Source organism: Cupressus sempervirens, chromosome 1 (genome assembly GCF_028749045.1).
Source record: "Cupressus sempervirens isolate cs-2001-9-10 chromosome 1, ASM2874904v1, whole genome shotgun sequence".
NCBI lineage: Eukaryota > Viridiplantae > Streptophyta > Pinopsida > Cupressales > Cupressaceae > Cupressus > Cupressus sempervirens.
This window is the reverse complement of record NC_143118.1, coordinates 338,036,463-338,052,705: the sequence shown is the minus strand read 5'-3', so window position 1 is coordinate 338,052,705 and position 16,243 is coordinate 338,036,463. Positions and strand designations below refer to the sequence as shown.

At 35.1% G+C, this 16,243-nt stretch overlaps 1 protein-coding gene and 1 long non-coding RNA gene across 2 annotated transcripts; both read right to left on the bottom strand.

Annotated features, from left to right (window-relative positions):
* Positions 1–8,330: 8,330 nt before the first annotated feature.
* LOC149577585 (uncharacterized) lies at positions 8,331–9,306 on the bottom strand. The gene is made up of 2 exons (XR_016353437.1): positions 8,577–9,306; positions 8,331–8,487 (listed from the first exon to the last, which is right to left on the bottom strand). It is a non-coding gene; the product is annotated as an uncharacterized LOC149577585 (long non-coding RNA).
* A 5,905-nt stretch (positions 9,307–15,211) lies between these two features.
* LOC149577584 (uncharacterized) lies at positions 15,212–15,898 on the bottom strand. The gene has a single exon (XM_089796890.1). It carries the CDS (start codon positions 15,896–15,898, stop codon positions 15,212–15,214), a length of 687 nt encoding a protein of 228 aa, XP_089653016.1.
* Between the last annotated feature and the right edge of the window lie 345 nt (positions 15,899–16,243).

Below are 16,243 nucleotides of genomic sequence, written 5' to 3'. Positions count from 1 at the left end.
TCATTGTACAATGCCATCTCGGGTGATGCTGAAACTTGCAATGTGTGATGGAAGGATCTTAATTATATTGTTGGAAAGTGTATCTAGCATGTCATTTTTGGAAAGACAAATCATGGAACTTGGTAAATGTTTCATAAGTTAATGAAATGTGTTACTACCAAATTATGTAAACTTAGGATTATATGATCTCCAAGAGTTTGGTTATGTTCTTTAGCGCACCTTGGACGCAAGGTAGTGTGTAGCTTCTACTCCCTCTTTGTGAGTAATGTTAGTCACTTTGTATATGTAAATTGGTTTTCAATTGGGTATGTTATTTTCAACCTTAATGGTGATGAAGGATTAGCTTGAATCAGCTTGTAACTATCTAGCCACCAGATTTTTAGTGATTCCATCAAATGTGGGTTTTGTTTGTATTTATTTATTTATTTTTATTTGTTGTGCTCTTGACCTTTGAGGCTTTGAATTTAAACTTGTGCACTTTGGTTTTTGAAATTTTATGTTCTTGAGGTGGCTAGAAGGTATGTTCTATGTTGCTAGTTATGTGTTGTGATGTTCTCTATCAGGTTCAATGTGGAACATTGATAGAATGTATAAGGGAGTAGATTGCGAAGAACATACCATTCTCCTTTTTTTAATACACTATTTATTATGTTTTAATTAAACTCACTTCTAAATCCTATCTTCCACTTCGACCAATTCCTCTTTTGGCAATCCCTGAGATTGCCAATTCTTATTAATTCGAGTAGAGACAAGATGAACCAGATTAATACAGTGACCTATAGACCGAAGGAGGATGGTTAAGCAATGGTCTACCAGAGATCAACAAAGGATAAGGATAGCATAGTAAGAAAATGATTATTTATCTGGTGGATATAAGTCTTTTATATAACAAACCATTTATATGCATAGTAAAAGAACTGAATATAGATTTGAGACATATTGATCACCTGTAGTCTGATCATCTTCACAAGTATGCAACTTTTGTTTCATTGTTTCATGCAGGTTTATTGAACTTTCTTTATGAGGTCATTTATAGATGGGATGTTCAATGGTTGAGTTCCTATGGGCTGTCAATACTTTGACTATACTTTAAGTCAACAATTATCAATATAGGAAAAAATGGAACTCGTTGTATTTTGAAGTACTGAGAAGATGGCCTTGCCCTTCCCCAAGAGTTTTAGAAATGGGAGACATTAGGTAAGAGAGTGAAAATGTTACTATCGCTTCAACGCACATGACACAATTGGAAATGCAAATTTTGATGGTAATCATTTTGTGGTAAGGAAGAGACTAGGGATGATCATTGTTACTATCTCTTTAGTAGTAGATTTTTGTTTTCTCTTGAATTTGGTGGTGGGGGATCAGTGGTAAGTCTCCTTGAATATTCCTTCTTATGATGTTAGTGACAAGTGTTGCTCTTTGAAAACACTTGTACAATCTTTTTTAAATTATTAGATAAAAATAAAGAATTGTAAGTATTAAACATGATTAGCCTTTAGTTCCTAGAAGATCTTTATTTCCCCATCAATGCATTTAGAAAGTTAAGTTTTAAGAAGATCATAAATAGAAAAAATTAGAGAAGCGATTTAAACATTTATATTGATTGGAAACATGTGAGTCTTGAGTTTTCTCTACCTTTTAAAGAATGTTCCTTAGCTAGTAGACCTAATTCCACATTCCATAAGAGTGTCATTGCGCTAAAGATTTAGGAAACCAACTACTCTAAGATAAAGCTTCCTAGTAAATAATAATCTAGCCTATTGACGTACATAATACTTCTTAATTAAACTTGTGTTAATTCAGTATTAATTTTGTAATTAACTACAATTTCAGTATCTCTATACAGGGGGTGACTGAGAAAACTATTTGAGGTCCAATTTGAAAATATATTTGTAAGGATCTCGACCAAGGTTCACAACTTCGATGATTAATACATTCATTCAGGCCAGAACCTCACTACAAAAAAATAATATATAAAAAAGGTAGTGAATAACGTCATGTCTAGACCCAAATCAACCAATGAAAGTCAAATCAGCATAATGTGGAACAACAATATATGCATTGAGTGGGTTGTCATAAAAAAGCTTCAAAATAAAATTCATGTCTAGAATTAAAAGACCTTAAAGAACATTTATGCCTGTAACACAAATGGCCATTCAAAACTGAATATGATTACAATATGTGAAATAGCATTACAAGAACTTGTAATTCTCTTGTGAACATCGTGTTAATTCTTGTAAGAATCCCTACGATGCTTGTTATACTCAAATTTTTTTTGAAATTGAATTAATTTTTATCCTGTCGTTCAATTGGCTTAGGGTGATATATGCTTCTTGGATGGAATAATGAGTTCATGATTAACTATGTATTAAGATTCATAACATCTTCTAGTTATTTGCAAAGGAAATTTATAAATTAAGCTAATATCATATGGCTTGCTTGAGAAAGATGTCCATGTTCTTATTGATGGGTACTAATGACTGTCCACATTTAGTTCTTCAATATCCTATTTGACAAGCTTTCTATAGACATTTCTTTGCCATACTAAGTATTTTTGAAAACATATTTGAGTAGAAGCACTACAGTAGATACTACATGATATTTTAACAAATAAAGTAATGGGTTAAAGACTATTATTTCCAAGGTATTATGTCATAGTATTTTAATTGTAATGATCTTAGACTAATGATATTCTTGAAGGTAACTTCGACATGCAGCAAGAAAGACAACCTACAGCCAAGGCTATATTGTGCCTACAACCAAAGCCATAAATGCTCATAGCCAAAGCCACTAGTGCACATATCCAAAGCCATGGATGCTTTTAGCCAAAGTTACGAGTGTTCGCAGCCAAAGCCATGAGTACATGAAGTCAATGATCACAATTGTTTACAACTATTCACCAGAAACAGCTTCTTTGCAATTTTTGAGAAATACTAATAAAGCAAAAAAGAACATCTACTAGTTGGTAGACATAATGGCAACTCTCTAGCAATTGAATTTAATTTCATACATGCACATATCTAATTTAATGTCATACACAAATATATCTAATTTAATTTCATACATGAACAAACATATAATATAAAATGATAAACAATAATGTCATATACATTAACAAACACATAATATATTATGATAACCAATAATGTCATATATGAACAAACATATCATATATTAACCAATAATGTCATACATCAAATATAGAATGTCATATGTACAACAAATGTGTATCGAATATGTTTCTCTAATGCATATACATACATACATACATACATACATATACATACATATATATATACATACATATATATATATATATACATATATATATATACATACATACATATGTATGTGTGTGTGTATATATATATATATATATATATATATATATATATATATATATATACATGGGAAAGGAAACAACTCTCTCTCTCTCTCTCTCTCTCTCTCTCTCTCTATATATATATATATATATATATATGTATCGAATATCTCAACTACATCTTTTCCTTCCCACGAGGGGAAGGAAACAAGTCTCTTGACGTCCTCTGCTATCGTGTGGAGGGAGACAATGGAGATGACGGGGCCCTCCTGACACACTCACTTGACCTCTTGTTGAGGCTCTTCTCTAGGTCCAACTGATACAAAGAAAGTAGATATGAATCAATATTTATTATACGTTGAAATCAAATATATGTACACACAAAATCAATTATTTTCTTACCGCCAATAAATAGTCACTCTATAAGTCCACCTCAAATGCTTGTGGACGATTAGGCGTGACAAGACCCTACAACAATTTAATAAATATAATCACTTATAAATAACATTAGAAATTTTGAGATTAACTATTATAAACAAAAACTAAAATGAAGAAAATTCTTTCATACCTCCGTCAGTGGCTGTGAGCTAGCCATAGCTGCGGCCACTCCACTATCAACAGACTGTCGCAGATGAGGAGGTGTGTTCAACATCATGAGCTGCATGTCATAAAATACACATTATATCTAACATGAAACATGGAATAAATATAATCAAATGAATTAGATTAACATAAAACAACTATAGCTGTGTGAAGCTCGTATGATGTCTCTGCTCTACGTCTATGGTAAAGGTTGAGGGTCCTATGGAGAACTGATGCACATGCATAATTTTTTTGGTCAATCCTTAATATGATTACGTAATAAATATATGTATTAATTAAAATGATTAAATTGATACATAGCTCAGGACTCGTCGAAGGGACAAAAAATGGGCCTGGAGGATCACTACTAGGCCCAACAACACTTTGACCCTGAATTTTGAACAATGTCAATAAATGCTAATTAATTAATCATTCACTATACATATGAAATGTGATCAAAATAGTAATTTACCTGTGTGTCAATGCCAAATGTCTCATTTAGAAACTGATCAGTGACAAGCCCATCATCTGCACCAGCTCTGACATGAGTGCCAAATGTGCATAGGGATCTGCATGAAGTGCACATGTGACCACAATGCATAGAAGGCTCCCCTTCAACTAATGGGCTCGTGGAATGGATGAGGGTCTGTGTCAAATTATTAATGGTCCCTAGAGTGCTGGCCTCTACATGTTCCTTCACAACTGAAGGAATAATCACATGCTTGCATTGTGGATGGACCACAAGTGCCCTAACTACATTAGGGTCACGACGTGCTCCCGGCCTCTCAAATGATGACCCCCCACCTCTACCTTGGGAGTCTAACATATCAAAATAATTAGGGATCTCCCCAAGGACAAACTCAAAATATAATTTCTTCAAAAAATACATGGGGACCTTGTGATTGTTGCAAGGAGGGGCATCAAAAACCATCCACCATCTATCCCAAAAATTATTTCTAATAGCATCGTGTATGCACCAATGGATGGGGAATCATTTAGTACCCTCTCTAACAGTATTTTGCTCACCAGGTTTTCTAAATAATGCACATATACTACCTGTTGATATTTCTTTTTTTTTAACATCTTCATATGACAATTTATTTGCATAAAATCTTTTTTGTTCATCCCTCTTAGCCTGCCAAATATCTAACTGACCACTAACTGAGGCTATCTAAGTGTTAATGGATTCGAGGGATGATGCCAATTGAGCCCTTATTGGATTGGTTTGTCTGGATTCTTTCAACCGAGTAATGAGTCTTTCTAATTCAGTTTTGCCTCTCTCTATTTCATTTATTATATTTTATTGTATGCCTGGCGAAGGTCTTGCAATTGGTTCGGGTTATGGAATTGGTTGTTCTTCTTGAGGAGGGTTTTGATTTTGAGGTTCTTGAGGGTTTTGTGGATTTTTCGGTTGATTATGGACATTTCCTGATAAAAAATCAATTAAAATCCAAATAAATAAACAAATCTAAATGAAATTTGTAAAAACCCTACAAAACAATATCAAAAACCAATAAAACAATATGGAAAACATATTAAACAACGCAAAGTTAAGTTTATATCACTAACCTCGTCGTCGTGGGTGTGCTCGTTGTCTTGGATTTTGTTAGTGAGGAGGCATTTTGGCAAATGGTGGTGAAATTTTGATATCAAACCCACATACGGGCTGTTAGAGAGCTAAAAAACAAGATGAAAATGATGGGCTACGGGTCTGCAGCCCATCATATACCTTTTTTGTCATCAGAATAGCGCGTACACGCTATTGAAAATTAGAAAAAAGAAAAAAAACTTGTCATCTTTTTGGCACCACAACTCGGTGCATATGCCCATTATATGACCTATAAAAAAATATATTAATTAGAATAATTACATTTAGTAAAAAAAATTACTCCGTGTTTCTAGAAGTTAAATTATTGCAATGCTAATGGAATATTTAATTTGAAAATAGGTGTACTTATTAATAATTTTCTATGTTATTCAATATTTTATGAAAAGTTAAACAATGTTATTAACAAAATTTTCAAATATGTAATGAAAATTGTTATACTTATTAACAACTTATTATATTATTTAATATTTTACTAAATGTTAAACAATAATATAAATAAAAAAATCATATTATATAAATATCTTATAGAGAAAATGAAACAACTTATTATACATAAAGAAACTAAAAGATATAGTATATTTTCATATAAAAAGTAATAATATTATATAAATAAATAATAATTACTAATTACAAAATAGTATTTAAATGCAAATATTTAAATTAAAAAGTACAAGATTAAGGAATACATATCCTAACTTCAATAGGATTTGATGTTGCCACCTCTCTTCCAAGAGTCAAATTCTCCACCACTTGGCCAACTCAAGTTGTACAACTAAATGCCATTTGTCTCTCTGCTACGCTTTCTACAAAATGACAAATTTATGCAACACATAAAAAATTTAATTTTTAAGAAGATCTAAAAATTAAATTAATGATTGGCAAAATTAAGATAGACCAATCAAAATAAGAAAAAGCAAGATTTATCAATCATATAAAATAAGAAATAAGTTACAACACACAGAGCAAATGCTACAGCATACAAAAACAAATTTGATTGATTTCAGTAAAAAAACAAAACTGTTGAATCAAAACTTTGCAAAGTTCTCCCACTGTCTGATGTCGCGATGTCCATTCCCATCAAATTTTACAGCAGACGAAAACAAATTTTATTGATTTCCGTTCACTGTTTTTAAAGCTCCCAGTGATGTATGCTTCCCACATTCTACAGAAAAACTCTGAATTTTCCTGCTTCAATCTTCGTCAGCATGGAAAGTCTTCTTTTGCTGCAATCTTCAGTTTCTACGTTTGTCTTTGCGACAAATCAATCTTTGAATATATTTGAAAGGTCGAGAACCACCAAATAGGAAGTGCAAATAGAATTTGGATAAGAAATTTGCATACTGAAGATGCTGACCATTAAACACCAGCGGCAGGAAGAGGCAGGGCTCCCATTTTCGCACAAATCAATCTTTGAAAATATTCTGCAATTACGACTTTCAGATTTGATAGAGGCATTTAGTCAAACAGTTCCGATGCATTGTACAACCACACGTTTACATGAGATGAATTACCCTTTCATTTTGACAACTTTCAAGAGATTCAAATCCAACTTCCAATTTCCTTCTTCAATGTTCGCCAAAAATATTTGTCAGAGCTCCAACTATTTATCAGAAAGTCTGAACGGAAATTTTTCGGGTTTCGAAAAACAACACGCGGCTTTCCACTTGAAACACTTCCGCAATAGGTGTTTCTCGCGGGAAGGAAGCAAGCTTGTTTTACAATTTATCTTTATCATTGTTTATTCAATTATAAGTTTTTTATTTAAATTGGTAGACACACGACAAGTGTCTCACTTTTGACTCATTTATCTAATTTAAGGCTTATCATATGCTCTTGGAAAATAGATAATCTTTTAAAAGTCAACACAATTTTGAATAGTATCCATCCATTTCAACTTAACCTCTTAATCCCGCTCATTTATATTATCCTAAATTTTATTAGTCCATGCCTATGTATAGGCAGGGTACTAATGTTTTTCGTTGAGGTCACGATTAATTTTTACAACTAAAATCAGTTGTAAAGTTAAAAAGTCTGTTTATTTTTAAATTAATTTTTACATGTTAATTGCTTAATTTTGATTAGCTGACCCCTTTTTCCCAGAGGTAATTTTGATTTATCCATATTAGAAATTCAATAAATTAAATTCTAGAAACTTCTTGAAATCTATAGAATGTTGTTCATAGCGCTGGAAGCTTCCCTCTGTAACATGACTTCCTCCTCCATTGAAAGGTGTAACATTGCTTTCAGATTATACTGAAGTGAAACCAAAGAAAGCTTTGACATAGTAGATTAGTTGTTGCAGTGACGGATGATTGAAAAACTGTGACTGTAAATCATTGAAAAATTAGTTGCCACTAAAGTCCACAACCTGAAGCATCAACCCTGCTAAATCTAGCTACCAGGAGTTAGAAAGCTAGTTATTCTCAAGCTAATATCCACTAATGGCGTCTGTAAGATTCTACTGAAACTGTAGGATTTGCCAATTTTTGCAGTCAGCTTGAGCAATTTTTCAGCAAGAAGTGTGCCCAAAACAGGCAGAAAATAGCTCCCAGAGATCTGTTGATTGAACATAAAATCATCAAGAGAAAAGTATATGAACGTAACAGTTTCAACTGGACTCTTGCATCTATGCTTTGGAGTCTAGCGTGGCTATTTGTAAGGACCGAAATCCACAACAATTTGCCAGATATGCAAACAACCCCAAGAATGCGGAAAAACAAGAAATTTGAAAAGTCAAAAGTCGATTTTATACACATAAATATTCGATATCCATTTCTCAGATAAAAAAATCAATACATATTGACAAATAGTTGAGAATAACTGAAAACGCAATAATTATTACATATCATCGTTCTTTCTAATACACTTGATCATACAAAAAGTCGACCACAAATCGATACCATATATAAAGCAAGGTATAAATGCTGGAAATGAATCATATGAACATTACATCTTTTGCAAAAACTATGTCGACCTACATGTCAAACATGAATGTATCTTCATTACATCATATGATATAAAGCATATATAACATAATCATATAAAATTAACATGCCATCGAACCTTAGTGTCCATCTGCATGTAATCTCGTCTCCAAGCCATCGGAACAATGTCCATCTGCTATCATGAGACGGAAGAGTGGTCCAGGCGCTTTAACCGCCCAACCATGGAGTGGTTAGCTCCCCGAGGTTCTCCGATGAAAGAGAACTACCTGACCCTAGCACGAGAAGATTAGCAACTCGGCACAATTGGATCGGAAAGATCTGGTGCAGCCTATGTGCCTAATCTACTTACACATATGTCTAGTAGAACATACACAAGGATGTGGAAGAGGGAAAGCAATGTAAAATAACCAAATGCATTTCAAACATATGCATAAAAGTTTTACCGAGCTTGGCCAAGCATCATGAACCAGTATGATGTAAAAGATTGGTAGATAATATCTAAGGAAACAACAAACACAAGTTTTCCAAGTAATTACCCTCCTCTTTGGTTTCCACATTTAGCACCCCTTCTAAAAATAAAAAAAATTACTTTTCCCCTTCCTCAATTAGTGGTCATTGAAAATGAAGCCATCATGCTTTTAATGCTCTGTTTTCCATAGATAGCTTATAATGTTCTTTTGTTTGCTATTGCTGATATTTGAAACTCTACATCAATAATAACTTTAATCCCCATGCAATTTTTATTAACTTGGATTAACACTACTTCTTAATCGGCAATTCTACAGTTGACTTCAATATAAAATTCAGCTGATTGCAACCTTAGTCTAATCCGTAAATCAATTCAAAAAAAAAATGACCCTTCAATTAATCAACATAACAATACCAAAATAGTAATTTACAAAATTTCACTTTATCATCAAATCAATATATTGGTTAACTAAGTAATATACAGTCTACATAGGTAGTGTGATGTTCCAAAGTCATCTCCCATGTAATCATCCATTACCAACTATGCAGCACTTTCTCTACTATTTTATCTATGACTTACGTGACTTATTTATATGGTAATAAAAAAAGTAAGATCATTAGCATATATCTGGCATGAATTTTGTATACTCCCTACAGGATTATTTACTTTTCACATAGAATAAACAGGAAGATTCATACAAGAACACAAAGAGCAGACTAATCTAGACTAATAATAATAATGATAATAAAACATATTCCAAATGTAGCCGACTGGCCAAAACGCTACCATCTATTATGGATTCTAAATTGATTTCTTTTGTTGTGTATTTCAACACTGATATAAAAAGAGAAATTAAAGTATTTCCTATTTGGTGTTCTTTCCATTCTAAGAGTGATTTGAGAGCAGACCTGGCTGTTTTATGACTTAACCACTTAACACAATATTTCAATGAGCTATGAACAAATATCTATTTAAAACATAGCATATTAACAACATTAACCAGTAGGCTTGAGATTTAAAGTCAAAATGATTCAGGAACCTTTAGATTTCGTATGAGTCTTCTTCCAGCTCTACTAACACTTGATCTTTTCTCTCCCCTTTCACCTTTTTCTATTGATTTTTCATTTCACAGCAAAAACTCTGATCTTGGGTCTTCAGTCTACAATTAAATTCTTCAGACTTCCTCCTTTCTTTCACTTGATTTCCTCCTTTCTCTGGATGTCTCTTTCCTGTTCCTTCCAAATCGTGTTCTCTCTTCTAAACAGTAGGTTGTGGCTGTCTTCCTTCTGTATCCCTGTGATTTTCTTTTTCCCTAGCCGGCTGCTTCCTTTGCATGCGTTTTTCTTTTCTTTTCTTTTTTTTAAGCTCCCTTTTTGCTGAAAACATCCCCCCTTAAAAATCAGCTTCCTCTCTCCTTTAAAAATCGTCCCCCCTCCAATTCAGCCGGCACCTGCTATATGAAAACGTTTTTCTCTGTTTTATCTTTTTGAAAACTCCTCTTCCAACTGTGGTTCCCCTTATATTAATGACTTCCCCTCCTTTCATGCAGCCGGTAACAAACAGATGACTCACAATTTCAAAAATTACTCTTGTCCTTTTGAATTAAATAATCATTCTTCTACTAAATAAAATTTTTAACCACTCAAGATCACTTCCATCTAATATGAGATTTTCATCATGATTATCAATTTCAAAGTTGTTAGCAATCAGTTAATTTTTCTTTATTTGGATCTACAGCTATCAATTTGCTCAAAAACTTTAAATAAACTATAAGTTCTATTAAAGCTTCCACATATAATTTAAATTCACTATTTTCAAAATAAAAATAAAACTATTACTTCCCATTTAATATTTTTCCGACTAACTACTACCATTCCAAATTTATGCTTGTAATTACTACATAAAAAAAATAATAATAATTTGAAAGTATAATACTTGTTTTATGATCTAAATTATAATATTTCTAAGAAATAATATTTAATCGTTCATTTTATTTTATTTTTCATCTACGCCACATTATCATAAACAAAATCTTAAATCCATCTAAATTAATTGAAATTCAAAATAAAATAAAATAAACTATGTGTGTGTGTGTGTGTGTGTGTGCGGCTACACCATACAAATTCCAAACCAACCCTGCCAAGGAGCTAAACTCCTCTACCTCAACCACCCTTCCGCCTTCAGTATCTGCGCACTCACAAACTCAACATCACCCAAAGCGTCAATAATGTCATCATCATAATAAATAAATAATATCTTAAATACAAATTTTATTTTAAAAACATTCAACATTCATTATCAGACATAAACATATAATGACATCACAATGTTAACCGTCACGTTGATATCTCATAAGTCAACATATAACGACATATCATAATGACAAAATAATTAACATTACCCTCTAATAACATATATGATCAAATTTTAATCAAAGTCTATAAAGTGTTCGACTCAAGTCGAGTCATACATAGTCTTAGTCAAAAGGTCAATCACACAATTAAGTTCGTATAAAAAGCATGTCGAAATTTGAGTCGTGACATCCCTCTCCACTAGGAAGAGACATCAACCCGATGTCCATCAATAATCAATGTTCAACATAACATAAAAGAACTACAATAGCAACAAAAGATACTAATCTAAGTAAAAAGATGTGGAAAGGACTGATGCATAACATCAGCATCCTCCCACGTAGCACTGTCAACAGAGAATTGGTCCCATTGGACCTTATACTGCAAGATGTCTCTGTCATGCACTCGGATAGTGCGCTCATCCACGAGGTGGGTAGGTAACACCTGCATTACCCTCGAATCCTGAACCTGCAAGGCACGTCAATCAAGAATATGAGATGCATCTATATGATATGGCTTCAACAATGAAACTTGAAAAACATTATGGATACGGGCCAGAGCTGGTGGTAGAGCAAGTCGATAAGCCACAGGACTTATGACCTCCAAAACATCAAAAGGTCCAACATATCTCGGTGCAAGCTTAGAAGACTTGCCAAAAGAGATTGAACTCTTATGTGGATGCAGACGTAGGAAAACCTTGTCCCCAACCTGAAACTGTCTAAAAGTACATTTTCTATCTGCATAGCTCTTTTGCCTGTCTACGACTTCCTTCAGGCGAGCACGAATCATAACCATTTGTTCTTCCATGTCCCTGAGCATCTCAAGACCAATCACAATTCGATCCTCCACTCTATCCCAACTGATAGATGTGCGACATTTACGCCCATAAAGTGCCTCAAAAGGAGCCATTCCCAAGGATGCATGATAAGAATTATTATATGCGAACTCAACCAAAGGTAGGTATTCTTCCCACTTATACTGATGATCCATGCAATACATACGAAGTAAATCTTCTACGACCTGATTCACCCTCTCTGTCTGACCATCAGTCTGTGGATGATAAGTAGTGCTAAAATTTAACTGAGTCCCCAATGAAGCATTCAAGGTTGTCCAGAACCTTGATGTCATTCTCGTGTCTCTATCAGAGATGATAGTCTCAGGTACACCATGTAGCCTGAATACCTCTTGCACAAACTTCTTGGCCAATGCCAACGATCCATCCTTCAAACTTCCTGGTATAAAATGTGCAACCTTGGTCAACTTATCGACCACAACTAAAATAACATCATGCCTCCGCCTAGTCATAGGTAAACCCTGTATAAAATCCATAGAAATCACTTGCCATTTGTACTCTGGTATATCATGAGGATACAACAATCCAACCGGATGAATATGCTCAGCCTTAACTCGCTGACATTCTAAACACTGGGCAACAAAAGCGATCTCATCACGCATTAATCCTGGCCAAAAATAAAGTGGCCTCATATCTGCAACCATCTTAGTCACTCCTGGGTGACCCGAATAAGGAGTACTATGCATTTCCTCCATTACAATTTTCCTCAACCCTACACGGTTGGGAATATACATACGACCCTGATATTTCAGAAGACCCTCTGTGTCAAAACTGTATCCGTCAAAATGGTGATCAGATGGATCTGTGTGCAATGCGGATTTAACCATCTCATAATGATCATCACCTGCAAGGTTTTCAATAACATGTTCTTTCAGTCGTGTTCTAGTAGTAGATATAGCAAGTATATGTCTTCTTCTGCTCAGAGCATCAGCCACCCTATTCTCCTTACCTTTAATGTACTCAATACCGAAATCATACTCGTTGAGGAATTCGAGCCAACGCCTTTGTCTGGCATTCAAATTCAGTTGAGTAAAGATGTATCTCAAACCCATATGATCTGTTTTTAGCTCAAATGGTTTACCAATAAGGTAATGCCTCCACATCTGCAATGCATGAACAATGGCAGCCAACTCAAGATCATGAGGTGCATAATTAACCTCGTGCTGCTTTAGCTTACGGGACTCATAAGCTACAACTCTACCTTCTTGCATCAAAACTCCACCTAAACCATCACCTGAAGCATCAGTTATCACGATGAAATGCCCATTTGGATCGGGAATCACAAGAATGGGAGTGGAGGTGAGCTTCTGTTTCAACAACTGAAAAGCTCTATCACACTCATCAGTCCACACATATCTCTTCCCTTTCCATTGTAGTGAGGTAATAGGTGCTGCAATTTTTGAAAATCCCTCTACGAATTTTCGATAATAGCCTGCCAAACCCATGAAGCTCCGAATTTCACTCACATTCTGAGGAACTGGCCATTCAAGAATAGCCCTAATCTTGGAAGGATCTACTGAAACTCCATCAGCAGTGATGATGTGCCCAAGGTAGTGAATTTGTTTCTGATAAAATGTGCACTTGGTAAGCTTGGCATACAACTTCCTATCACGAAGGCATTGCAAGACAATACGCAAATGCTCCTCATGCTCTTCCATAGATTTTGAATAAATAAGAATGTCATCAATAAAAATTTCAACAAACTTATCCAGACAGTCTCGGAACACACTGTTCATAAGATTCATGAATGTTGCAGGTGCATTCATAAGACCAAAAGGTAAAACTACAAACTCATAGTGCCCATACCGTGTTTTGAAAGCTGTCTTGGCTATGTCTTCATCCTTAATCCGAAGTTGATGATACCCAGATTGCAGATCTATCTTTGAAAATACCTTAGCTCCCTTCATCTGATCAAAAAGTTCATCTATCCGTGGCAATGGATATCTGTTCTTTATGGTAACCTTGTTTAACATCCTGTAATCAATGCATAGGCGCAAGGTTCCATCTTTTTTCTTTACAAAAATCACCGGTGCTCCCCATGGTGACACGCTTGGACGTATAAATCCTTTGTCCAACAACTCTTGTAATTGAACCTTGAGTTCATACATCTCGGTAGTGGTCATCCTATAAGGTGCCTTAGATTGTGGCTCAGCTCCTGGCTTAATATCAATGGAGAAATCAAACTCTCTTTTAGGTGGTAACTCAGGTAATTCTTCAGGAAAGACATCTTGAAACTCCTACAATTTTGGGTAATCCTCTATGGAGGGTATAGGATCCTCAAGATCTTTCACATGTGCAACAAAAAGCTGACAACCCTTCCTCTTAGCCTTTTTCAACTGCATAGCTGAGATATGCCTAAGCACTATTGGCCTCTTTATCCCATTCACTAATACTAGATTTCCAAAGTCATCCAGGCATTCAACTAGCTTATCTTTGCAATTTACTATAGCCTTATGCTCGGTAAGCCAATTTATACCAAGTATGACATCATATGACCCTAGTGGAGCTACATAGAGATTTACTTGCATGTGAAAAGTTGGAAGTTCTAACTCACTGCAGGATAGACATTGCTCTACTCGATGCTCTGTCCGATTTTCATACTCAACTAACCAAGGGTTTTCCATGTAACCAGCTCTAATTGGAAGTTTAGCTACCACACTAGGATCTACAAAAGATTCTGTAGCGCCAGTATCAATCAAAATGGAAACTTCACAACCATAAAGCTTACCAATTAACTGCAAAGGAGCTGCCTGAAACTCTACCTGCCTATGGTCCACAACTGCATGAATCTGGTGTTGAACCTTTGGTCCATTCCTAGGTGCACTCCGCTGAGGGCATCTAGCTACATAGTGATTACCTCCACATACAAAGCAACCATCACGAGGTCCTGTTTGAGTTGTTGATTTATCATTTCTGTTCCAATTCCTGTTATAGTTACCATTGTTATTCCTGTTGTTGTTACCTCCTCTACCCTTGTTCTAACCTTGGAAATTCCTGTTATTGCCCTTTTGAGAATCTTCTTGTCCTTTTCCTTTCATGTTATTCATCTGTTGTCGACCACCCTACTGCTTATTATTATCCTAAAATTTTCTCTTGAAAGATCGGTTGTTGTAGGCTTTTACTGGAGCTGTATCTTTCAACCGTTGTTCCTGTTTTAGTGCCTTTCTTAGTGCATAGTCCATAGACTCTGGCTCATGCATTTCCACCTCGTTATAGATTTCTGGGCGTAGCCCCATGATGAACTTGCGAGTCCTAAACAAGTCATCATTTTGGTATTGAGGAACGTATTTAACCAGATGGAAAAATCGTTCATGATACTGTGTGACTGACATGACTCCCTGAATTAGCTTATAAAACTCTGATGCCTTCTTGTCATAAAACAACTGAGGCAACCATCGCTTACGGAAATGCTGCAAGAAGTCTTCCCATGATATCTCACCATGTTGTAGTTTCTTCTCCGCCATAACATTGTCCCACCATGTTGCCGCTTCTCCAACCAACTGAAAAGTAGCCCATACTGCTCTAGACTTCCCGGTGAAATTACGAACATGAAAATATTTTTCCATGGTGGCTATCCAAGCTTCTGCTTCTTCACCTGTAGTCTTCCCATTAAAAGTAGGAGGTGTGACCTTCTTGAGGTCCCTACTGAGATCTTCTGCTATTTGGACCCTGTCATGAACTAGTCCAGCCATCCTACGGTCAGCTTCTTCCTTCTTCTGTTCTTCAATCCTTCGATCTTCTTCCTGTTTCCTCTGAACCTCAAGCATTTGGTCCTCCTCTCTTTTCTTTCGTGCTTCTTCCTATTGATGGAAGGTTTCTCTGCGCTCATCCTCCTCAGCCTGTCGTCCTCTTATGATATTTTCCATGTCATCCAAAGTGTTGTCCTTGCTGAGTGAGGAGCACCATAATCTGGTCAAGCCTTTGGTTTCCAGGCTCATCTTGAGGACCATTGTTGTCTCCACCCCTATTCCCTCTACGAGAATGAATGATGACAAATTATTTCTGTTCCAAGAGTAAATTACGCAACATTAGCATCAATAAGACCTTAGGTCCTAGTGTTTAACTAGGCTCTGATACCACATGTAAGGACCGAAATCCACAACAATTTTCCA

What these genes read in the sequence shown, in the direction of transcription:
- LOC149577584 (XM_089796890.1), bottom strand. Translation starts at nt 15,898, where the DNA reads ATGCTTGAGGTTCAGAGGAAACAGGAAGAAGATCGAAGGATTGAAGAA.